The sequence below is a fragment of the Cricetulus griseus genome, assembly GCF_003668045.3.
Source record: "Cricetulus griseus strain 17A/GY chromosome 1 unlocalized genomic scaffold, alternate assembly CriGri-PICRH-1.0 chr1_1, whole genome shotgun sequence".
Classification (NCBI taxonomy): domain Eukaryota; kingdom Metazoa; phylum Chordata; class Mammalia; order Rodentia; family Cricetidae; genus Cricetulus; species Cricetulus griseus.
The window spans coordinates 150,367,091-150,392,588 of NW_023276807.1; the positions used below are offsets into that span (position 1 = coordinate 150,367,091).

Below are 25,498 nucleotides of genomic sequence, written 5' to 3' on the forward strand. Positions count from 1 at the left end.
GGATGGGAGCGGGGAACTGGGATTAACATGTAAAAGAAGCTTGTTTCTAATTCAAATAAAAAAGGAAAGGAAAGAAAATATGAAGTGGAAGACTCCATAAATTCAACAAAATCCCAGTATTTTTGTAGTTAAGCACTCTTGTATTTTTCATCTTTTTAAGAATAAAAATTGAAAACATTTTTTTCATCATATGAGCAAATTCCATACTAAAGCAAATGAGTCATGAATCATAAGCAAAACCATGCAATTTTGTGTTGTTCATGAGTGCCTCCTTTCATTTAACTTATGTTGAATTAGATGATAAAATATATTAAAACTTTTGAGAAAGGGATTATATGACTTCAATAAAAACACCATATTCTATGTCATAACTTATGTACTATAATGAAAATGTATGTACTAATACAATCATGGAAAATGCAGTGAATAGTTAAGCATATTAATTGCTTTACATAGAAAAAGACCAATATATTTTAGTGAGTTGGTGAGGAAGATAATCTTAAAATAATAATTGAGTGCCAATGACAAGAATATATATATATATATATATATTCATATATATATATATATATATATATATGTATATGTATATATATATACATATATATATATATGGTCTAAATGGACTCTAGAACAAGCAAGTCAATCACATGCAACTACCATTTGGATTTAAAATACAATTTAAAAGAAAATATGCATGAGTGTCAGAAATTATGGAGATATTTTTAATTACATTTTCTAAGATTAATAAAAAATGTCATGAAGAAAAGTCGTGTTTTATTTTTGTTATTCCATTAAAAATATTGCATAGGGAGACAAAAAAGACAAAGATAAAAAAGGATGAGAGAGAGAAAAAGAGAAATAATCAGGATAAACAAACATTTGTTCATGAGCAAATACATGTGCTCATTCTATAGTTTGCAAATGTTTTAAGGAAAACTTAGTAAATTATCATATTTAAACATCTAAGGATTTTCAGTTACATAGATACATACAGACAGTAATCTCTCTGTCTGCCAATATCTAAAGTTTTGAATAGTGACCTTTTTTTTTTTACCATGGACAAAACTACATGACTTGATTTATTCATTGTGTTACCAGTAAATATGAGGTGTATCTAACATACTAAGAGCTTTGCACATTGTTGGCTTATGTTAATAAAATAATTTTGGAGCCAGCCAAGGACAGATAGATACCCTGAAAAAAAAAAAAAAAAAAAGAGGCCTTTCCTCCTCAGTGGTTATAGCTAAGTCACACTAAGATTATACAAGGAGACATTGTTACAGTGTGAGAATGACTCTAAGTAAGTAAGTCTCAAATATGCATCTATTCATCCAAGTACATCATGAAAAAGAACAAATTATTCATGTTATGTGATTTCTTGTGGAGCGTCATAGCATCATGTGCTGAGGGCAGTTGTTTTGCGTGTTTTTCTTTGACAACAATATAGTTGTGTTGACTCTCACTCAACTCTAAGATATTTTCTCATTAATAGAATCAGGAAAATAAATGCCCATGTTATATAAAGCTTACTATTTAATTCTCACTTTATTTAACTCATATGACTCTTCATAATTTTGTTATTGTCATTAGGAAAAGAAAAGTAAGAGAATAAATGAATCCAAAATCATCTGTCTACTGAGTTGAGGCTTTATGGTCTATGTTTTTAATTGTTATCCAATAAGGCACGCTTTGTATTAATCTGTAAAGAAGAAAAAAACTCATATTCTCCTTTGTCTCTTTGTCATCTCTGTCTCTGTGTCTCTCCCTTATCAAAGGCTTCTACTCCCCTGTTACACACACACACACACACACCACACACACACACACACACACACACACACACACACACCACATAAACACACACCATTTTTTTATGGAATGATAAACATTAAGACATGTTAAAGGTGTCCAGGTGCTCTTTTGGGGTCAGCTGTAGACTGTTTCTTTAGCTTCCTGAATTTCAGTAGCTTTGCTGAAGGAAACTTTCTTCCCTCTACAATCGTACTTTGCTCTATTATACTCTGTAGAGTTTTCCATCTGCTTCTCCTGGTTTACGACCTAATGAGTTCTGCTTAGGAACCTGAAAGAACATAAATCTGCAAGTACAGATCCATGCTTGTCAGTGGCATATAGTACAACTTCTGTATGGTAATTACGCATGATAAACATCGTGATTATAATATGCCTCATCTACTCTGTTGCCCTACTAACACATGCATGATGACAGAACTAGGCTAAACACAGCTTTTAATGTGCTATTTTCTGAAAAGAGAGACTTATTCTTTTTTTTTCAAATCCACTTTTATTTATATACTTTTCATTAGTTTAAATCCTGGAAGGGTACAGCACCACACGGATTCTGTGTCCAATGACCTTTGCAGGAAGGTTGCTTCGGAATTTGGCATGAACCATGCCACTGTTTCCATGGGCCTTGGTTACTTTTCCCCAGATCACTCTGGCTTTGTTTGGTTTGCACCTAAGTGTCACTGTGTTGTTTTTTTCTTTATACACGTAAGCATATCTCTTGCCCAAGTAGAATTCCGTTTCAGCTCGGGCATAAACACCTTCAATTTTAAGAAGAGCTGTGTGCCCTCTCTGCTTACATAGACCTCGCTTATAGCCAGCAAAAATGGCCTTGCACCACAGCCTTCCAGACATATTTGCCTTTCAGAAGTCCTGTTCCCAGCAGGCCTCCCCCGGCGCCAAGATGGCAGAAAGACGAGACTTATTCTTTAAAAAAAATTACTTGTAATATTGTTCAAATGATGGTGTCTTACATACTGAATGCACCATTTACATTCAATAAAAATTTGAGTTTGCAGTCTCCTCAAATAATATAACCATACTAATTTACACAAAATACCTTTGCATCCCTTCCATGCTATATAGTACTATTACTGACAATTAAATAACTGCATTTCTAAACAATTCTATAACTAGATCATTTTTCTATGTAGGCATATTTTAATAGGCAATAAGTTTCAGCAGGTTATGTTTAAGCAAATTTATTTAAAGCAAACAACATGAATCCACCCCTAAAGTAGGAAATAGAATCTATGTTGCATATTTATACCATAGAAATAAGACTTGGGATAGTCTAGACAACATGCTACCTATTGGGACACTTGATAAAGTAGGAAAGTCATCTGTTTCTGATATCAAATTAAAGCAAATGCTACCTTTTCATATGAATGAATGAAAGATTAATATCGTCCTTCTTTATGGGGCTATAAAGAGTGTGCTAGATCCAAGAAAATAATCACTGTGTATTCTTTTACTTGACTTCTCACAAAATGTGTAAGTCCAAAGAAAATGGTTAGCAAGCATAAATCATTAGTAAGATTTCAAAAAACACTAACAAAGAACCTTATAATTTTCTAAAGTATATTTGAATTTAAAGGAAATAGTAGCTTTTTCTTGGAACACCTAAAACTCAAACTCGGTGAAATGAGACCTTAACAAATATTACATACAAGGTTGTGCCATTCTTCTTCATGCTCAGTTACTCTCTAGAAGGTGAACCTATTTGCTTTTGTAAGAAACTGCTACCTATTGGCATTCAAAGATGCCAATCAACTTGCATTCTGACATGTTCTTTCTTTTCCTTAAAAAACAACATCCTATTGTGGTTTGAACAATGTTTCTAATATCTAGGAAAATAAATAAAGAAAGCAAACAACAACAAAAGTAGGAAAGTAACAATGGGTTATTGAAATAATTATTAAAATACTATATTCTCTTATCTGATTATAACTCAAAATTTCCAAAATAACAGTATGCAAATTATCTTCAAAGTTTGTTTGTTTCCATATTCATTTTGGAAGACATCAATTACTCTACATGAATCATGCTTTTACTTTATATTCAATATAATTAAGTGCAATGGTAAGAGCTATTTTCAATATTAAAATAAATTTGAAAATTTTTTCCTTAACTCTATTTTTTTGCTTAGCAATATTTGTAAGCCAAGTCCAAATCAATGAATAAATTAATGAAAATATAAATTGCATGGACATTATATATAATATTATGAACAAATCTATGCACCTAGTGATTGCTTATACACACACATATATACAACCACACATATTGTCTCTTTCATGTGCTTTTAGTTTCAATTTTTTTATGAGAGACATGAAGATAAATCTTCATTTGCAGTTAATAGTTCATTCAAAAAAGAAATGAAAAATTATCTCTAAATATCTTGAAAGTAATTTCATATTCCCCATGCCAAGTTCATGATTGAAAATGTATACATTCTTTTGAGTTAATAATACAACCCTGTACAATAAAGGAATTTCTGGAGGCATCACCATACCTGACTTCAAGCTCTATTATAGAGCTACAGTCCTAAAATCAGTTTGGTATTGGCACAAAAAGTAGACAGGTAGACCAATGGAATCAAATTGGAAACCCTGATATTAACCCATACACCTATGGACACATAGTTTATGGCAAAGAAGCTAAAACTATACACTGGAAAAAAAAGGAAGCATCTTCAACAAATGGGGCTGGCAAAACTGGATGCTGGCATGTAGAAGACTGCAGATAGACCCATATCTTTCACCATGCACAAAACTTAAGTGCAAATGGATCAAAGACCTCAAATAAATCCAGCCAAACTGAACATCTTAGAAAATAGGAAGTACCCACGAGCAAACTGGTACAGGGATGGCTTCCTGAACATAATAACAGTAGCACAGACACTGAGATCGACAATTAATAAATGGGACCTCCTGAAACTGAGAAGCTTCTGTAAGGCAAAGGACACAGTCAGCAAGACAAAACAATAGCCCACAGAATGGGAAAAGATATTCAGCAACCTCACATCTGACAAAGGGATGATCTCCAAAATTTACAAGGAATTCATGAAGCTAGTCTCCAAAATGCCAAATAATCCAATTAAAAAGCAGGGTACAGAACTACACAGAGAATTCTCAATAGAGGAGTCTAAAATAGACATTTGAAGAAAGTGCTCAACATCCTTAGCCATCGGGGAAATGAAAATCAGATCAACTCTGAGATACCATTTTGCTCCTGTCAGAATAGCTAAAATCAAAAATACCAATGGCAGTTAATGCTGGAGAGGATGTAGAGAAGTGGGAATACTCCTCCACTGCTGATGGGAGTGCCAACTTGTACAGCCACTTTGGAAATTAATACATGAATCAGTCTACCACAAGATCCAGCAATTCCACTCTTAAGCATATACCCAAAGATGCACATTCATACAACAAGGACATCTGTTCAACTATGTTCATAGTAGCATTATTTGTAATAGTCAGAACCTTGAAGCAACCTATATGCCCCTCATCTGAAGAATGGATAGAGAAAATATGGTACATTTATACAATGGAGTATTATTACTCAGGAGAAAAAAAAACAATGGAATCTTGAAATTTGCAGGCAAATGGATGTCAATAGAATCAACCATCCTGAGAGAGGTAACCCAGTCACAAAAAGATAAACATGTTATGTACCAACTCATATGGATTTTAGATATGGAGCAGGGGATGGCCAGCCTATAATCCACACAGACAGAGAGGCTGGGAAACAGGGAGTACCCTAAGAGAGACATGCATGGTACCCTGGAGAAGAGGATGGGGACAGGATTTTATTTCTACTTATAAATACTATGATAAAATATTCTCATTTTTAAATTCATCTTTCTTTTGCAAATCAGCAAGTTTTCAAAACAAATTATTGGTAAAGTTCTTGAATTCCTTTATATTTGAATCTCATAGCTCATATTAAGAAACTTTTATTTGCCATGAGAACTTATTTTTTAAAGAATTATGAATGGCTCTCTACTTTCCTTTCCATTCTTCTGTTTACTGTTATAAAATCCATCAGAACTCATTAACATTTTATGGTTTTTATGCCAGAAACTTTAAGGTTCACTATTATTTTTTGAGGGAAATCTGAAATTGATAAATGGCCAAAATTATAGCTTGCTTTTCATTTATTGTTTTGAAAGATTTTTTTATGAGAAAATCTAACTACTTGAAGACTTGTAGCTAGAATTGGTTTATAATATACCTCTATAAATGTCAAATGCAGATGTATAAAATGTACTTATGTACTTATATTTAGATAATAAATGTATATAACAAATTTGTAAGAACTGAATTTTATTATTTTTGCTATGCTTTCTGTTTAATTAGTGTGTGGGGGGTATAGTACAAGAGAGTTGTTTATGTGCCCATGTATAGCTCTAGTAGTATGCTGGCTTGAGTGTTTTCCCTGTTCACTTTATTGTATCTTGTTGATACAGGGTAACCATTGAACTAGATCTTGTTGTTCAGGCCTATGGGTAGGTCAGAAAGCCTATGATCTCTGCTCTCTGACAATATTGTAGATTTTCACACAAATTTATCACCTTTTCATTTTCCCCTTAAGGTTTTTGTGGGGTTTTTTTTCTATATGCATGTGTCTCTGTGAGAATATGCCACATGTGTGTGGTTTCCAATGTTTTTGAAAAGGTTGTTGAATCCCCTGGAACTACAAAGGTTGTAACTGACCTGATGTGGATCCTGCAAACAGAATTCCAGTCCTTTGGAAAAGCAGCAAATACTCTTAATCATTGATAATTACTCCAGCACCTTGCACTTATGTTTAAGCACAAATATTTCTATCCTGAACAAAAATAAACCATCACCAATCAGGATATTCATTAAGTCAAATGCTAGGAAGAATTTTGGAAGGCTGAGAGTACAAACAGTAAAGTGATTTATGATATGAAATGCAAAAGACAGAAAAAACAGGTTCAAGGGAAACTGAAGGAAATTTGAAACTGTTTACCATATGGGACTCTCTTCAGGGATTAAAAACTCAGCACTAATCTACAGAGAAATACGGAGAATAATAGAGGCTTTAAATTCACTAATTGTCAATACCTCTCAGGTTTGTCAGTATAATTTAATATAGAATGCCCAGCAGTGGCAATTTTTACCATTATGTTTGGAAATTAGACTGCATCCACTAGTTCTAGAAATAACACATATGACATGCTTTGGAATTACGAAATTTGAGTGTAGTTGTTGGCAAACTATATTACTGCCCTCTGTTTTCTGTCATTTATGATCAATAGCTGAGGTTGTCTGCCAAATTCTGACCACTATTCTGAAATGAAACATGCCCATATACTTGCAAGCATAATCATGCTCATGGTTCATTCAAAAGAATGCTTATATATGATATATAAATGATAATCCACTATTTAAAGTGATGCTCATCCTTTTTCAAAATATACATAAGTATATCAAACATTACAAGTTGTTAAGTATATAAAATGATAGTACAATCATTTCAAAAATTAAATGAAAGCATTAAATAAAACTAGAAACACTAAGACACTGTTTAAAAATAATTAGAAATTTATGAAACCATATTTGCTATAATTGATGAAATATAGTCAACAAAATTAAGTTCATGTATCTAGCAAATGCCTTTATCATTATAAAAGGCAATAAAGGAAAAGAAAAAAATGGACACTAAAAGATAATTATTAAGAAAAATTATAGAATGTTGAGTATTAAGGTCAAAAATAAAGATGAAAAATTCAAGTGATAATAGATTTCCATAAAACTTTGTCATAAATCTTTATTTTTGGTTAGCCCTCTTTCTTCCCCATCTACCAACTACATCTTCTATCCCCATTTAAACACTTCCACTCCTAGAAACTTTCAAATCAGATGTGTTTCACTACCCATCCAAACAGGTTTGGTTTTATTGTAGAAATAATTGTTGTTGTTATTCTCTCTTCGCTTTTCATGATCCTTGTTCTCTCTTCTCTATGGACATTCACTATATAAGACATAAATACATGAATATAGAATTTGCATATGAGAGAAAACAATATAAGCCTATGTGCTTTATGTACCTCTATTAAAAATAATGCCTGAATATAAGCATATCAATAAGACAAGAGAAACAAATAGAATAATTTAAGAAAAGAAGAGAAAAAAACATTATTCTATCTGGTAGTGAAGATTCTATGGATATTAGACCTGAAATGCACACACACACACACACACACACACACACACACACACACACACACACACACACACTCATCCTTAGAACTGATAATTTCAGCAAAGTGTCAAAATAAAACACATGAGGGAGGGCCTATGCCCACCCCAGGATGATGTGGTGGACTTTGGGGAGCCCCCGTTGAGGGCCCTACCCTGCCTGGGGAGTGGAGGGTAGATGGGGTGGGGATTGGTGGGGGGAGGGGGAGGAGAAGGGGAGAGAGAGGGAGAAGGGATTGACATGTGAAGCAATCTTGTTCCTAATTTGAACTAATAAAAATTACAATAAATAAATAATAAAAAACTCATCCTACCAAATCAACAACCTTTCTATTCATCAAAGAAAAACATTCTGAAGAGATATCAGGGGAAAATATCACTAACACCTTGGAATAAACCTTACCAGTGAAATAAAACACCTCTAAGCTATAAACTTTAAAACTCTGAAAATAGAAATTGTGAAATAGAAGATGGAAAGATGACATTGCACATGGATTGGAATTATTACTATTGTAAAATTGAATGTCCTACCAAAAGTAACCTACAGATTCAATGAAATCCCAATCAAAACTCTCTTGCTATCCAAATAAGATATAGACAAACCAAATTTAAAATTCATATGAAAGCATAAAAGACCCTACATGACCAAAGCAACACTGAGCGAAATAATAAACCTGAAGACATTGCTATCGCTTATTGCACATTATATTACAGACATAATTACAAAAATAACAGGATATTGACAGATAGATCAATTAAGCAGAACTGAAGACCTAGGTATAAGCCCACTCAACTACAGATACATGGTTTTTAATACTTTGCCAAAATTACATACTGAAGAATAGTGAGCATGTGCCAAGTGTGATGCTGGAGACAATGGATATGTACATGTAGAAAATGAAACTATATGGGTATTTCTTATCCTGTACAACAATCAACTCCAAAAAGTAAATAAACAATCTCAACCTAAGATCAGATACTCTGAAGCTGCTACAGTAAAAAGTATAAAGTATACCTGAAGATATAGCCAAAGGTAAGGATGCTTTTAATCCCAGTAGCTCAGGAAATGGCACTAATAATTTACCAATTGGACTGTTTAAAATTAAAAGAATTATAATACTGGAAAGTTTGTTCCTTTGACAGGTTATGGAATTAAACAGAGTTCTCAAAAGAAGAAATTCAAAAGTCTAAGATGTATTTTATATAGTGTTCAACAATCTTAGATTCCAGGGACATGCAAATGAAAACTACTTTGAGATTCCATCTCAGCCAAGAAAACAAAGGGAAACAATTGCTTGTGATCATGTGGAGAAAAAGGAAAATGTATTCTTTGGCATAAAAAGTGGGACAGTCATTATGGAGATCAGCATGAAGTGTTCTCAAAGTTAAAAATAAAGCTACAGTATGTTCCAGCTATATAGTTACTGGGCATATTCCCAATAACCTTCTTATCCTGTGACAGAGATTGTAACAGTACTTTCTTGTTGGGACTGCCAGATCACAAATGAAATGGAGACATTGTTATTATGAAGGTTTGTTTCTTAACTTAGGCTTATCCCCTGCTCTCTCTTGTAACTGTTTCCTTTAGCCTATGTTCTGCTGTTTGGCTCAGTTATCTCTGGTTTATACCATGTATCTGACTTCTTCAGAGTCTCACTAGTGCCGGATCTGGCATAACTCTCATGTCTATATTCCTCCTCCTCTGCCTTATTCTCCCCAGAAATCTCAGCTAACTCTCCTGCCTAGTGATTGGCTATGCATCTATCAGACCAATCACAGTTACATTCCCTTGGTTCTATGGTGCCAATAATCCTTTTATGAAGTAAATTGGTGCTGCCAGGGCAGATGTGACTCACTATCATAAAAAGCCTTGTGCCATTAAAATATATTTAATGCCTTATTCTGTAGACCTCTGAAGTGTTTGAAGACCACCTTGAAAACATAGCTAACATGATACAAGTTTTTGTGGTATAGATAACTACTAATCTGCATTCCTTAATTATAATAAATTGTTTAGAATAATAGCTTTCAAGGACTAGAAATTTACATTACACTGTTAAATGAGCTACATCGGTATAATAACTTAAACAAGAGAAGGACAAATATACAGATAACAAAAGTAACCTTAAATTTGTATCAATATACAAAATCCATACAAATGTAAAATGTTTAAGACTAGTAGTTGCTTTTTTGATTAAAAGTAGATTTAATAATCTACTGTTTTTCCTGTCATTCCTATATCCTCCTTTTTTCTTTTCAAAATGAGATCCCTGAATCCAATCTTCATCAAGCTTTTCATTTTTTCTGACCATGACCAAGAAGAACTTGCAATCAACCCCCTAAATAATTAAAATTTCCATAAGCCTCTAAATGGCCAAAAATGACATACCCCACCATTTGGGAATATGGGCTTCATGTTCTATAGACTGCTTCCTGTTGTCTGCGGCTGACAGCATCCTTAGGGGACTCTGTTACATTTGAAATATGGTCAAGTCCTAGGAGAGCTAAGTGTATTATTTGTGCTTAATCTATGTATGATAGGAAAGTGCAAAGCCTATGAGGCTGGAACATCTCAAATAGCAGCTTTGAAGTTGTTTTGATGGAGATATTTTTTAACTAACTGTAATAGAAGCATTCTAGAGAGTGGATTACCTGGGCTTTGTCTTGTCTTTATTGGTGTCTTATCCTCTTTTTTCTTAAAACACAAAAAAGTTTTAAAAATAACATATATATATATATATATATATATATAATATATATGTTTAATAATCTACTGTTTTTCCTGTCATTCCTATATCCTCCTTTTTTCTTTTCAAAATGAGATCCCTGAATCCAATCTTCATCAAGCTTTTCATTTTTTCTGATTGGTCTGATAGATGCATAGCCAATCACTAGGCAGGAGAGTTAGCTGAGATTTCTGGGGAGAATAAGGCAGAGGAGGAGGAATATAGACATGAGAGTTATGCCAGATATATATATATATATATATATATATATATATATATATATATATATATATATATTGACATGAGTATGGAATTTGTGGCGTGCAAGAGTCAGCTAAAGATGATTTGTTTTATGTTTGAGCATGTAAAAGGCTTCTGACAACTTTATAATTCTGCATGGAAGGAATAACCAAATCGTAATATAAATCTTCATTGATGTTATATGAAAGAATGGCATGTAATAATAAGTCATGAGGCCTCTGTAGCCAAGAAGATTTAGCATGTCTCATCACTCTGAGAGCTGGTCACAAGCAGGGGATCAGCATACATGTCACCTGTCCTGCAGTCTTTCCTGGCTTCCAATTTTATGCCTGTAGCCAAGATTCTCAGAAATTCTTGTCTGGTAAAATCTGATATTTATTGATTTTGAAGGAATCCATAACTTTTAATTTCCTGTGGAAACAAAGCAAAACCTCTCCCACGCACGCACATTTCCTGACTTCCATTCTGAATCCAAGACATTTTTAAAATATATTGTTGGTTGTATATAGCAGTTTCCATAATCCAATGTCTCCCAGAAGTTATTGCTTTTTGTTGATCAGCATTTAAAATTTTTGAACAAAGCACCATACAGTATCCAGACACTGAGTATTTCCAATATTTATATGATGGTTTTCTTTGATATTACTTTACTTTCTCTTTAAAGACTTTAATAATTTTAAACTATTTATTTTTCTATGATTATGTGTTTGAACCCATTTTCTTTTCTTTCTTTGACACCAAATGTAGCAGTACTTTCTTGTTGGGACAATCATCTCTCAAATAATGACACAGAGACTTATTATTAATTTTTAAAGCTTGACCTGTAGCTTAGGTGTGTGCTCAGCTAACTATCTCTAACTCAATTTAACCTGTTTCTATTAATCTATATTCTGCCACATGATCAGTTAACTCTACTCTATATCATATATCTTATATCATCAGAATCCAACTGGCATCCCTCAGGCATAACCAACATGCCTAGATTCTCTTCCTGTTCCTCTCTTTCCCTAGAAAACCTGCCTAGTTATTGGTCATTCAGTTCTTTATTAAACCAATCACAATGACACATCTTCACACAGTGTAAACAAATATTCGGCAACAAGAGATATTTAAATGTCCATGTTTATTGCTGCTTTATTCACAATAGAGAGGAAAAAGAATAAACCTTGATGCCCATCAGCTGATGAATTTATACTTTTAGATAGATGGATAGATAGATAGATATAGATGATAGATGGAAAAACATGATACATTGCCTGATATGTATTTAATTAATAAAACAGGATATGTGGGGGATGTCCTTCTGTATATATGTTTCTCTTCTTTATGATGAATAAAACACTGATTGACGAGTAGCCAGGCAGGAATTATAGGCAGGCTACAAGATGAGGAGCATTTCTAGGGAAAGGAAGGCAGAGAGGAGTGATCAGGGAGAGATGCCATGTAGCTGCTGAAATGAATAACATGTCAGATTATGGATAAGTCACAGTCTCATGGCAATATATAGTTTAATAGAAATTGGTTAGTAATCAAAAGAGAGCTAGCCAGTAAGAATCCTAAGCTATTAACTAAACAGTTTAGAGTTATTATAAGCCTCAGTGTATTTATTTGTGTATAAATGGATGTGGGATGCAGTAGGAAAGAAACTCCATCTATACAGATGATTCTGAAACTTGTAGGAAATTAAACTGAGTGAGGAAGTTTTTTCTAAGAATCTATCTTAAATTATCCTCTGTCTAGGCCTCTCTCTCTCTCTCTCTCTCTCTCTCTCTCTCTCTCTCTCTCTCTCTCTCTCTCTCTCTCTCTCTCTCCTCTGTATGCATCCCTCTTTACCTTTCTATGCTCCTGCCATCCAACTCTGTTGTTATGTGCTTTGATTCACACTCAAAGAAGTGTATCCATCTCACAATACAATAAAGCTTTGGAAACCCTGGGTCAAAATAAATCTTTGAACTGTAAATTGTTTCCTTCAGTTGTGTTTCCCCATAATAACAAAATAAAAACGACAATATCCACTCAGCTAAATTTTTATTTGAGTTGTAAAGGTACTCAATTAATATGTAGTTGAATGTATACAATGACGTATTACAATTTAGTTGTGTATTTTTGCATTGTTAATAAATTAATTTTAAATAGTAACCTTAAAACATTGAATTTTCACTGTTCAATCCTGAGATTAAAATGCAATTTTATTAATTTATGGCATTTTGAGATATTCTTCTTGTTCATCTTATATTTCTAAACAGTATTAAATTAACAAACTGCTTAATATGTACAAATATAATATGATAGGGGAAGCAGGGACCTAAGGAGATTTATGTATTAAATAATAGAAAAGTCAAACTTCTGCTTAGAGCAAATGATATAACTTATCATTTTGATTCCTATCATGCAACACCAGTCCTGTCTTCTAGTAACATTACAGCGTGTGTTATGGATAGTCTATGTTCTTCAATTCTTACTAGCTAACTGACTTACAAAAATCACCATGAATAATACTTTAGTTTTTATTCATGTTGCCTTAATAGTGAATTATGGTACTCTTTACTGAATAAGTAGTCTCTAAATAAAAATGAAATTTTGCAAAGCATATCTCCAAATTGTTTAAATCTTCTATATATGTTTTCATCTTCCTTGTAGTTCTTGAATATTTATGTTTAAAAACAGGTGATTTATCAAGGATATGCATATATTTAAATTCCAAGACCATATTTTGATTTACTAAAATTTTTTTAAAGGATTGAATGTACAAGAATGACTTCTTGATGAAATATTTGTTAGGAAGAAAAATTTGAAAAACAGAACTTCTCTCCTAGAATTTGAGTAGAGCTCTATCAGTAATGAATTATCTGTTTTATATAAAACAATTAAAAGGAACAAATGTAAACGGCATAGCAATCTTTTATTTTTCCTATAATAAGGTTTGTTAATTATACTTCAACATATATTAATGTCTTTTCACTTTAGTCCATTTATTTGCCTACTATATATTTTCTTAGAAGCTACATCTGCTTTCTGTCTTCATTTATTATATTGTTCAGTGATTAATCACAATTACTAGTGCAACAAGATCCTTTTAAAGCATAATATATGGGCTGTAAAATTTATCTAAATTTGAGGTCTTTGATTTACTTGGACTTGACTTTTGTGCATGGAGATAGATATGGATCTATTTGCATAGATTCTACATATTGAAATCCAGTTATGCAAGCACAATTTGTTTTTTGTTCGTTTGTTTTGTTTTTTTTTCTTGTTTTTTTCAACTTTTTATTTGAATTAAAAACAGGATTGTTTTACATGACAATCCCAGTTCCCTTCTCCCTCCCATCCACCTCCCCCCCAACTAAAACCTTATCTATCACATATCCTTTCTACTCCCCCTGGATGGTGAGGCTTTCTATAGGGTGTCATCAGAGTCTATTGTATCCTTTGGGATAGGGCCTAGGCCCACACCCGTGTGTCTTGGCTCAAGGAGTATTCCTCTATATGGAATGGTTTCCCAAAGTCCACACCTAGGCTAGGGATAAGTACTGAACTACTACAGGAGGTTCCATAGATTTCCGAGGTTTCCTCACAGAAACCCATGTTCCTGGGATCTGGATCAGTCCCATGCTTGTATTCCAGCTATCAGTCTGGGGAGCAAGAGTTCCCCGATGTTCAGGTCAACTGTTTCTGTGGGTTTCACGAGCCTGGTTTGGACCCCTTTGCTTTTCACTCGTCCTTCTCTGTGACTGGATTCCAATTCAATTCAGTGATTAGTTGTGGGTGTCTGTTTCTATTTTCACCAGCTGTTAGATGAAGGCTATATGATGTCATATGAATTAGACATCAATCTCATTATCAAGAGAGGGCATTTAAGGTAACTTCTCCTGTGTTGCTTAGATTGTTAGTTGGTGTCATCTTTGTAGATCTCCAGACCTTTCCCTAGTGCCTGATTTTTCTGTAAACCTAAAGAGATGCTCTGTTTTTTCTGTTGTACATTTTGGCTTCTTTGTCAAAAATAAGGTGTTCACAGGTGTGTGGATTAGAATCAGTGTCTTCAATTCAATTTAATTGATTCATGTGTCTGTTTTTATGCCAATATCAAGCTGTTTTTATAACTATAGTTCTATAGCTAAGCTTGAAGTTCAAGAAAGGGATGCTTCTGGATTTCCTTTATTGTACAGGATTGTTTTGGCTGTCCTGTTTTTTTCTTTTTTTTTTTTTTTGGTTTTGTATTTCATTATAAAGTTGAGTATTGTTCTTTCAAGTTCTGTGAACATGACAGAAGAGAAAGTGGGAAATAGTCTTTAATTGCCACAGGAGTCCACTTCCTAATTATAAACCAGTAGCATATACTCGGGGAGAAACAATTAATAAATAGACCTCCTGAAACTGAGAAGCATCTATAAGGTAAATGATATGGTCAATAAGACAGATGGCAGTCTACAGAATCGAAAATATCTTCACCATCCACACATCTGACGGAGGAATGATCTCCAAAATATATAAAGAACTCAATAAACTAGATGCCAAAATACCAAATAATCTAATTTTAAAAAGTGGGGTATAAGATCTAAAATGATAATTCTCAACAGAAGAAACCCAAATGGCTAAAAAAAATTTAAGGAACTGCTCAATATCCTTAGCCATTAGGAAAATGAAAATCAAAACAACTCTGAGATATCATCTTACAACTATTAGAAAGACTAAGACCTAAAACATGGATATCAGCTTATGCTGGAGAGGATCTGGAGTAAAAGGAACACACTTCCATTGCTGGTGGGACTGCAAACTTGTTCGGCTACACTGGAAATTATTATGGTGATTTCTGAGAAAATTAGGAATCAATCTACCTAAAGACTCAGCAATACCATTCTTGGGCATATAACAAAAAGAAACACAATCATTCCACAAAGATATTTGATCAAGTATGTTCATAGCAGTATTATTCTTAATAGCCGGAAACTGGAAACAATCTAGATCCTCATCAACTGAAGAATGGATAAAAAGTGGTACAATAGAGTATTACTCCTAGATAAACTGGGAGGGAGGAATAGAAGGAAGGGGATGTGGAATGGAAACATGAGGGATCAAGAAGCCCCAGTTGGGGGAAGGACAGCATGGGTGAGCAATAAAAGACATCTTGACAGAGGGGACTTTTTTTGGAGTTAGAGAGAAAGAACATGATCCTAGAGAATTTCTCAGGAATCCACAAGGAAGAGCCCAGATAAGACTACTAACAATAGTGGAGAGGGTGTCCGAATGGGTCTTTCCTTTTAATCAGATATTAATTAATACCTTAATTGCCATCATAGAACCTACATCTAGTAACTGATGGAAGCAGATGCAGCAACCCACAGCGAAGCAATAGGTTGAGCTCCTGGGCTTCAGTTGAAGAGGAAGAGGAGGGGCGTCACCAGGACCTATCCTAGGTGCATGAACTGGCTTTTTGTAATCCGTTCCGTATGGATAGGACTCAAGAATGCAACCAACAGCCCACTACAATTTAATGTCTTGAAGACAGAGTAGAAATAATAGGTAGCTCAGTCAATGAAAATGATAAATCAAAACAAACAAGTAAACAAAACAAAAAATAAAAACAAACAAATTGAGGCAACAATCTGGAAAACATCTGATAAAAGACACAATGAGAAAACCTATCACAAAACATAAGACTGAATGATACTGAGGAAGATACCGATCTTCAATGTCTTCCCTCTGCACACACAGAAACATAATATAACAATATTGACTAAGTCTTGCATTTTCAGGTAACACAATTGTTCAATTAATAATCACTAAAGAAATTTGTTCATTTTAATAATCATAGGACTAAGTACATCAATAGTTATGTAACTATTTCTCTTCCAAACAACCTCAGAAAACATACATCTATTTTCTCAGAAATTTAAGGAATTTTTCTTCCTTATTATTAAAGTTTGAAAATCCTCTTTAAAACCCCTGTCTTATTTGCTTCCTAGCCTTCCTTTATCTTCCAAGAGCATATTATTTTAAATGTACTTGCCAGCATCTTAGGTCTTTGAAGGGAAAGACAATAGAATCCCAGAAATACCAACCATCCATATGATAACTTTGAACCTTGTATAACTACATGTGAATTTCAGAGAAACACAACAAATCCGTTGTTAACCAGATAGAATCCTATTAGAAACAAAACACAACCAACTTGATATGTAACATCAACAATAGCCATGGAAAAATCTAGTTCAATTTATAAAAAATCAAATATACACTAGCAACTTAACCACCTTCGGCCACACCCTTCCTTAGTATGAAAATTTAAAGATCATGCACACGGAAAAAGTTATGCAGTTGGATATAGATTACCATAGTTTCTGTATCCATGGATTTACAAACCTGTGTATCTAAGATATTAAAAAAATATTTTGTTTCTACTTTTCATATACTGATACTTTTCCTGTTCTTATTCTCTAATTGAGATAACATAACTATTTATCTCCTTAGTATTTCTATTGTGGTAAACCTTCCATATAATCTATAGAAAACATGAAACATATAAGAAGTCTTTCAAAGATTATATGATAGCAATGTACTATTTTGTGCATGTTACTATTAATTATGGAATATCTTCAAATGTGTGAGTACCCTGAAACAATCCCCAGCAGATGCAAAAGTTAAAAGAAAATTGATAGGTATTATCATTCTTTTTTCAGATTTTTAAAATTTAAATTAGAAACCAGCGTGTTTTACATGTCAATCCCAGTTCCCTCTCCCTCCCCTCCTCCCCTGCCCCCCACTAACTCACTATTTTATCCCCTTTTTGCTCCCCAGGCAGGGTGTGGTCTACCATGGGGATCTTCAAAGGCTGTCATACCATTTGGAGCAGGGCCTAGGCCCTCCCCCATGTATTTGGGCTGAGAGAGTATCAGTATTCTCAATCTTAAAAGTGAGCTTCATGATTTTTTAAAATCCAAACTGTTAGACCTATATATACATACCAGTTTAGGCTTTAATCTTTAAACCACTGTGTGTGTGTGTGTGTGTGTGTGAGTGTGCTGCATATGTATGTGTGCATATGTGTAATCTAGAAGTCAACCCCAGATTTTGTTTCTCAAGTGCCGTCCTCCATATTTTTGTTTGTTTGTTTCTGAGACATTGGCCTGGAATACATTCAATAGGCTAAGCTAGCTAGTTAGCAAGACTATGGATTTCACTATCATAGTGAATCCAATTCAGAAATATAGTTATGTATCACCTTTCTTGGCTTTCATATGTGGGTTCTGGGGAAAACAAAACACAGCCTCTCATGCTTAACATTAGAAATTTTATTGATTGATCTCTCCCCCATCCCCACAGGCCATTGTAAGGTAGGTAATGATGTGACCAAATTCTGAAACTCCAAAATCACCAAGACAGCCATTTCAATGCAAAAGCAAAGTCTTTTTTACTTTTTTTTCTTATTTTAATTAGAAAGAAAATTATTTTACATGTCAATCCCAGGTCCCTTTCCCTCCCCCTCCCCACTAACACCCTACCTATCCCATACCCTTTCTGCTCCCAAGGGAGGGTGTGGCCTTCCATAGGGGGGGTCTTCAAAATCTGTCTTATTGTTTGTGCTAGGGCTAGGCCAACCCCTTTGTGTCTAGGCTCAGTGAGTATCAATCCATGTGGGATAGGCTCCCAAATTCCATTACTATGCTAGGAATAAGTACTGACCCACTACAAGAGGTCCCATAAATTTCCAAGGTCTCCTCAATGACACCCACATTCAGGGTTGTGGATCAGTCCCATGCTGGTTTCCTTGCTATCAGTCTGGGGATCAAAGGCTCTCCCTTGTTCAGGTCAGCTGTTTCTGTGGGTTTCACCAGCCTGGTGTGGACCCTATGCTCATCAGTCCTCCATCTCTGCAACTGGATTCCAGTTCAGTTCAAGATTTAGCTGTGGGTGTCTGCTTCTACTTCCACCAGCTGTTGGATGAAGGCTATATGATGTCTTATGAATTAATCATCAATCTCACTATCAGGAAAGGGTATTTAAGGTAGCCTTTCCTCTGTTGCTTATATTGTTAATTGGTGTCATCTTTGTAGCTCTCCAGACATTTCCCTAGTGCCTGATTTTTCTTTAAACCTATAATATCTCCCTCTATTATATTATCTCTTATCTTGCTCTCTTCTGATCTTCCCTCAACTCAACCTCCCTACCCCATCATGTCTTCCTCACCCCTCCTCTTCTCCCCTTCTCATCCTCCTAGTTGCCCCCCCCCATGCTCCCAATTTTCTCAGGAGATCTTGTCCCTTTCTGCTTCTCCAGGGGACCATGTATGTCTCTCTTAGGGTCCTCCTTGTTTACTAGCTTCTCTGGCAGTGTGGTGATAGGGAATGTACTGTGTATGTTTATCTTATTGATTGTTAAATAAAATAAAATAAAATTGTTTGGCCAATGAGACAGCAAATAGACGGGACTAGGAGTCAAAGAGGATTCTGGGAAATGTAGTAGAGAAGTGCTGATCCAGGCAGGAAGTGACATAGCAAGGAGACTCATATTTAAGTGAAGGAGAAACAGGAAGGGCCCCCTTTTTCCCCTCCGCTCCTGCCCCAGTGGCAAGATGTGATCCCAGCAAGGAGGGACACCAATGAGGCATCCGATAAGTCCTATAAAATATCTAGGTTTATGATAGTTAAGACTGAGTTAGCAGATGAGAAATCCTAGTCATTGGCCAAGCAGCTTTGAACCTAATAAAAGTTTCTGTGTATTCATTTGGGCCTAACTGGGGCAGGCAGCTGGTGTAAAGCTCACACGTGGCAGTGGGGCTCAGGTGGCATTAGGCAGAAAGATTTATCATAACAGAATGGTGTCAGAAGTGGGATTGTAGGTTGTTAATCCTTTACTCCATGTCTAAAATCCACATATGACTGAGTACATACCATGTTTGTTTTTTTTGTGACTGGGTTACCTCACTCAGAATGGTTTCTTCTAGTTCTATCCATTTGCCTGCAAATTTCAATATTCCATTGTTTTGTTTTGTTTCGTTTTTCTGCTGAGTAGTACATTTACCACTATGTAAATGTACCATATTTCTCTATCCATTCTTCAGTTGAGGGGCATCTATGTTGCTTCCAGATTCTGGCTATTACAAATAATGCTACTATGAACATTGTTGAACAGATGTCATTTTTCTATGAATGTGCTTCTTTGGGGTATATGCCTAAGAGTGGAATTGCTGGATCTTTTGGTAGACTGATTCCCATTTTCCTGAGAAATCGCCATACAGATTTTCAAAGTGGCTGTTTGAGTTGACACTCCAACCAGCAGTGGAGGAATGTTCCCCTTTCTCCACATTCTCTCCACCATGAACTGTCATTGGTGTTTTTGATTTTAGCCATTCTGACAGGTGTAGGTTGTATAGCAGAGTTGTTTTGATTCGCATTTCCCTGATGGCTAAGGATGTTGAGCATTTTTTCATACCAGTAGGATTTGCTGAAGGAGGCAGAGGCAGGAGGATCAGGAGTTCAAGGCAAGCCTGGGCTACACATTTTTCCTGGTTGTGGTGGCAAAGAGTCTTTTATTGTAGTTGTTTAAGGAGCTAACCCCATTATCTCAGGCCTTTCATCCATTCATTAATCAGGATGGTTGGAGAAAATAACCTGAGGAACCATAAGCGGAGGATATATCAATAATGTAAGGGGAGTATCTAGGGGTATACAACAGTCTTGGGATTGGTTGTTTCTGGGTTTGGATGGCCTGTCCTGTGTTGATTGGGCAACTGGTTGTTATGGCCTATAGGCCCTCCCAGGACAGTTGTTATGCTCTGCAAGTCACTGTTGTGCACTTGTATGTAAAGCACAACCAGAGCCATAAAGCACAGCCCCACCAGCTAACTTCTGATTGCTTACTTGCCATGAGAAGGGTTTCTGACCTGTAGTGACTAGGACTGGAGGGACAAGGTCAGGCAAGCATATGTTAGCCTGTCATGGCTGCTAAAGCAGGGGGCTGGTTCCTTCAGTAATACCATGAGAGACAGGGGAAAAAAATCAAATATTGTAGCTATCCATAAATTTCTCAAGGTCATCCAATGTGTAAGTGCTGGAATTTGGGTCAGAAGCCTGCTTTTAACAGAATCAATATCTACACTTCCAACTTTTGTACTACAAACATATGAAGTTCATTGTTTGGACACAAGTAATTCATACAACTATTACTACCTCATGTTGCAGAACTGATGGATGGCTTCTTTAATAGAATCTTTAAGCTACTTGATTAAATAACCCTGCTAATTCCCATTTTTGATTTAGCATCTGTGATTCAATAATAAAATCAGTTTATTATGGCTATAATTGGTTGCTATCCTCATAGAAGAACCAGACAGATGACACATATAGTGCTCAATGATTTTGTCTTAGGGCCTAAAATTATGTGCACATGTAGAAAAAGAGGTAAATCATAAAACGAGAAATTTCTTCAGATGAAAATTAATAACTCAGAGAAAAGTACAGGTGGTTTTCAAGAAACAAAAAAAAATAGTGAAGTAATAAAGGATGCTTTATACCATGAGTTACTGATATAATTGCATTTCTATAAAAATAGGACAGATTAACTTTTAGGGCTACCATGAGTTCACTATGTTTTCTGTAGCTACTCTGATAGATTGGGAGAAGGTTCACTGGCATGATCATTTGAATAACAAAATGCTCATGGGTGGAGCTCAGCGAGCAGCTTGTATCAGTTGGTTATCTCCTTCTGCTTTCACATAGGTTCCAGGCAGGGGACTCAGGTAGTTAGGCAAGGCAGAAGCTCATTTACATACTAAGACATCTCATTTGTGCAATTTCATGACTTTATAAAACATTCTATAAAAGTTATGATATGATAAAATCTACAGAAATCAATAGTAAACTGTATGCACACAAAAACTCCGATTAATTTCATGAGATGAACTACGTACTCTGACATAATCTGACCTCAATACAATGTTTTTTATCACATAAATAAGTCAGAATTTTAAATGGAATCAGCAGCCAAGTCTGCTGTGGAAGCAGTCTGGACAACTAAATATATTTGATGAAAGTTTCTTTGAATTGTTGATTCAGAAAATGACAATGTGAGAGAAAAAACATCGGAATTTCTGTGAGGCACCAGCAGCAATAGCAATAATGCAAATATAATTTAGAGAAAAGTTACATCATATGGGAAAAGGAAAGTTGGTGAAACTGGTTTAATAATTTTGAGTAAATAATATAAAGGGTTTTTGAATAAATTTAGTTTTAAATAATATCAACATTGTGAATACCCTGTTTTCTGCCCATGGAGCATGGTTCTTATAGATCTTTTATGTGCTCCTGATTAGCACTGTCAGATTTTTGTTCCTTGTTGTGATGGATAATTTTGCTGTCAACATTTCTTGATTAAATTATACCTAAAGAACAGGCAATTCCTTCTCTCTCTCTCTCTCTCTCTCTCTCTCTCTCTCTCTCTCTCTCTCTCTCTCTCTCTCCCTCTGTGTATATATATTGTGCATTTGGGTTGGTGTATATTGCTTATATGGTTATGAATTTCTAGCTATTGACTGATTCTCAGCAACCACCACTAGGATGCTCAGCAGTGGCAGGAGCTCTGTTTCACAACACTGCCATCTCAGCCACCAACACATAGGGAGACAAAGGTTTTAACTAAGTCTCTATTCTTTTAATTCACCAATAAAGACTCAGGAACCATAATCTGGGGCAAAAATTCATTAGCTCAGGAACCATAATTAGGGGTGAAAATTCATTAGCTTGGAGAGCCAGAAAGTAGCCAGCTGACTTACTTCCTTAATCAACATCACAGAGAGAGATTCCCTTTTGCTGGTCCAAACCAAAAAGGACCACCAATTCAAAGTCCCTCCCTACTACTACTTGTGTGTCTCTCTATCCATCTTCCTGACTCCCTCTTACTTTATATGGCTACTTCCTGTCAACTAGTTGCTTGTTCTGCCTCTTGACCTATGACTTATTTTATTTAATCATGTTTACAATGAATAGAAAGCTCTTAGATTAAGGGTATGTACTAGGACCGGGGCACACCACAGCTAGCAGCAGATTTTCCTAATTGATGATGCAATTTCAGGGTTCACAGTATGATCAAATATTCTACAACATTTTGCCTTTTGTATACACAAAAAGGAAAGGCTTTAACTCTAACACAGTATAACCTACAATTTGCACAAGATATAGCTGACTTTCTTTGGACTGCCAGCTCCCAAATAACGACAAGAGACTTTTTATTAAATATGAAACCTTGGGCATAGATTAACTGGCTCTTAAATTTTAAATTAACACATTTATATTAATATATGTTCTGCCACATAGCTTCTTATGTTTCCTTAGTACCATACATATTACTTGCTCTGAGTCTGTCTGGCAAATCTGCGATGCATCCAATTCTTTCCCAGAGTTTCCATCTCTTTCCAGAAGTCAGACATATCCCCCCCTGCCTAGCTATTGGCCATTTATCTCTTTATTAAATGAATCAGAAGGTGCCTTAGGCAGAAACGAAGGACACAGACACACCTTCACAAAGTGTGTCCCAACAGTACCTTTCACAACTAATAATTTGAGAATGTGTAAAGAGAGAGGGCTGAGTCCAGGACAGGGTAGCTTTCCTCCTTCTTTGTTTTTGATATTCACCCTTCAGCTTTACCACGGACTCCCAGGAAATGCCACAACAGTGACTTTCTGCTACTTAAAGTTCTAAAGAGTTGAAGCAGGGATTGAGTATAGGATTGACTGTGAACAGAAAGACCCAGGGTGAACAAAGCATAAAATAATTTTAATTTTGTTTGTAATCCAAGACAGAATTTAAGTAGCTGATTTTTTAGTGTACATTCATTGTTTAAAGTCTGGTTTGAGTGTTGTATCTGACTGCATTGTTTACATATGTCAAGGTAATATCATTCTTACTCCTTTGTCTCCTTTTAAACCTGAATGATAATTAAATAAAAGAACATAATAAAGAAATATGCCCTATAACTTTTCATTATTAAAGTTCTATGACTGAATTAGAAATATGCTACTATATCCCAAGGGCATGATTAATTTAACAGACTAATAGTTTTGATTAAAATGGAATAAAATGATGACATGGTGTCTATTTATCAGTTATTATGTTATTAAAACACTCTAATCATTGTGGTGCCTAAATTAAAACTTAACAACTTAAATGTCACTTCATTTTTCTTCTTTTGGTTTTGTGATGTTTTAGGGGCTTATTACCTGTGAGTGTGTATGATAGTGGCATATGTCTTGCTGGTCTCTGAAGAAAATACTGCAGTATGAAAACTTTCTACATAAGCAAAGCTTCCTGTTCTGTCATGAATCAGAAGAAATGAGAACAAGCAGAGTAGCTGGTCATTCCTGAGTAATCTGATCATTCTCAAAATTTTCATGCTTTGATGTTATCCTCTTCATATTTGATGTCCAAAAATAAGTATTTAGTATTCATAATCAAATTTGGTTCACGCTATGATTTAGTGTGCTAAGCTTATATACCAGAAGTCATACCATGTCATTAATCCCAATGTTGCTGCTAAATTTACAAATCAGTAACATAGAAGAAGAGAAAATAAGCAATATTGGTTCAGAGATTTTCTTTTCCAATATCAATAAATTGTCTCAGCATTTCAAGACCACGTGTGTGTTAAATATATTACAATTTTATTGAATAAGTAAAATAAATAGCATAATCAAATACAATTTACTTGATACAATATTTTTTTCAGATTGATTGGCTATAGCAAAATTCAATACATATATAATGTGTAATGAACAATCAATGTAACTAGCAGTATTTATTATTTTATATATTAGGATTCTTTGGATTCTCCTATTATGGCTATTTTGAAAAACAGGAAAAGTTGTATGCACATTTATACTTTTGTGGAAACAGCTCTTCATGTTGAATTATAGTTTAGTATCTGTTCTCTAAGCTCTTCCTGTTTCCCTCACCTCCATGCTTCCTATCTTCTAGCAACCACTATTCTACTGGCTTTCTAGGAGTGTAATTATTTCACTTTCTCTTCAAGGTTCAATTTACTTGAAGTGTTATCCTCCAGTTATAGTTGTATTTCTGAAATTATAGATTACATGTTTTTTATGAATAAAGTATATACCAGTGCATATATTGTCCTGGCCCAGCATGTCTCAGCCCCAAACCACAGAATCCATGAGGTCCAGCCTGAGTGGGGGAGCATGGACTTGGGAATTCCTAGTAACGAAATGGCTATAAATACCAGACATAGGCATCTTGTCATCTTTGGAGAGCTCTCAGTTCCATGATGCAAAACTGGAGTCTCTTCTTTATTCAGCATCTTCCTGGCTGTTTCCTAACCATGCTTCCCTGACCCTGAGACTGCTTCTCTTCCATCTTCCTGGACCCTATCAGCAAATCTCTCTACTGTCTCTCAGCCAGATACTTCCTAACTCTCTCTGTCCTCACTTGTCATGCACACCTAGCCCTCTGCCCTGGTGCAGGCATATT

General features: G+C 35.0%; 1 protein-coding gene across 1 annotated transcript; it reads right to left on the reverse strand.

Moving 5' to 3' along the window:
* Nucleotides 1-2,295: 2,295 nt before the first annotated feature.
* Nucleotides 2,296-2,704, reverse strand: LOC100774916 (60S ribosomal protein L35a). Its single transcript, XM_027390699.2, has one exon. It carries the CDS (start codon nt 2,659-2,661, stop codon nt 2,329-2,331), a length of 333 nt encoding a protein of 110 aa, XP_027246500.1. The 5' UTR covers nt 2,662-2,704; the 3' UTR covers nt 2,296-2,328.
* Nucleotides 2,705-25,498: the final 22,794 nt, after the last annotated feature.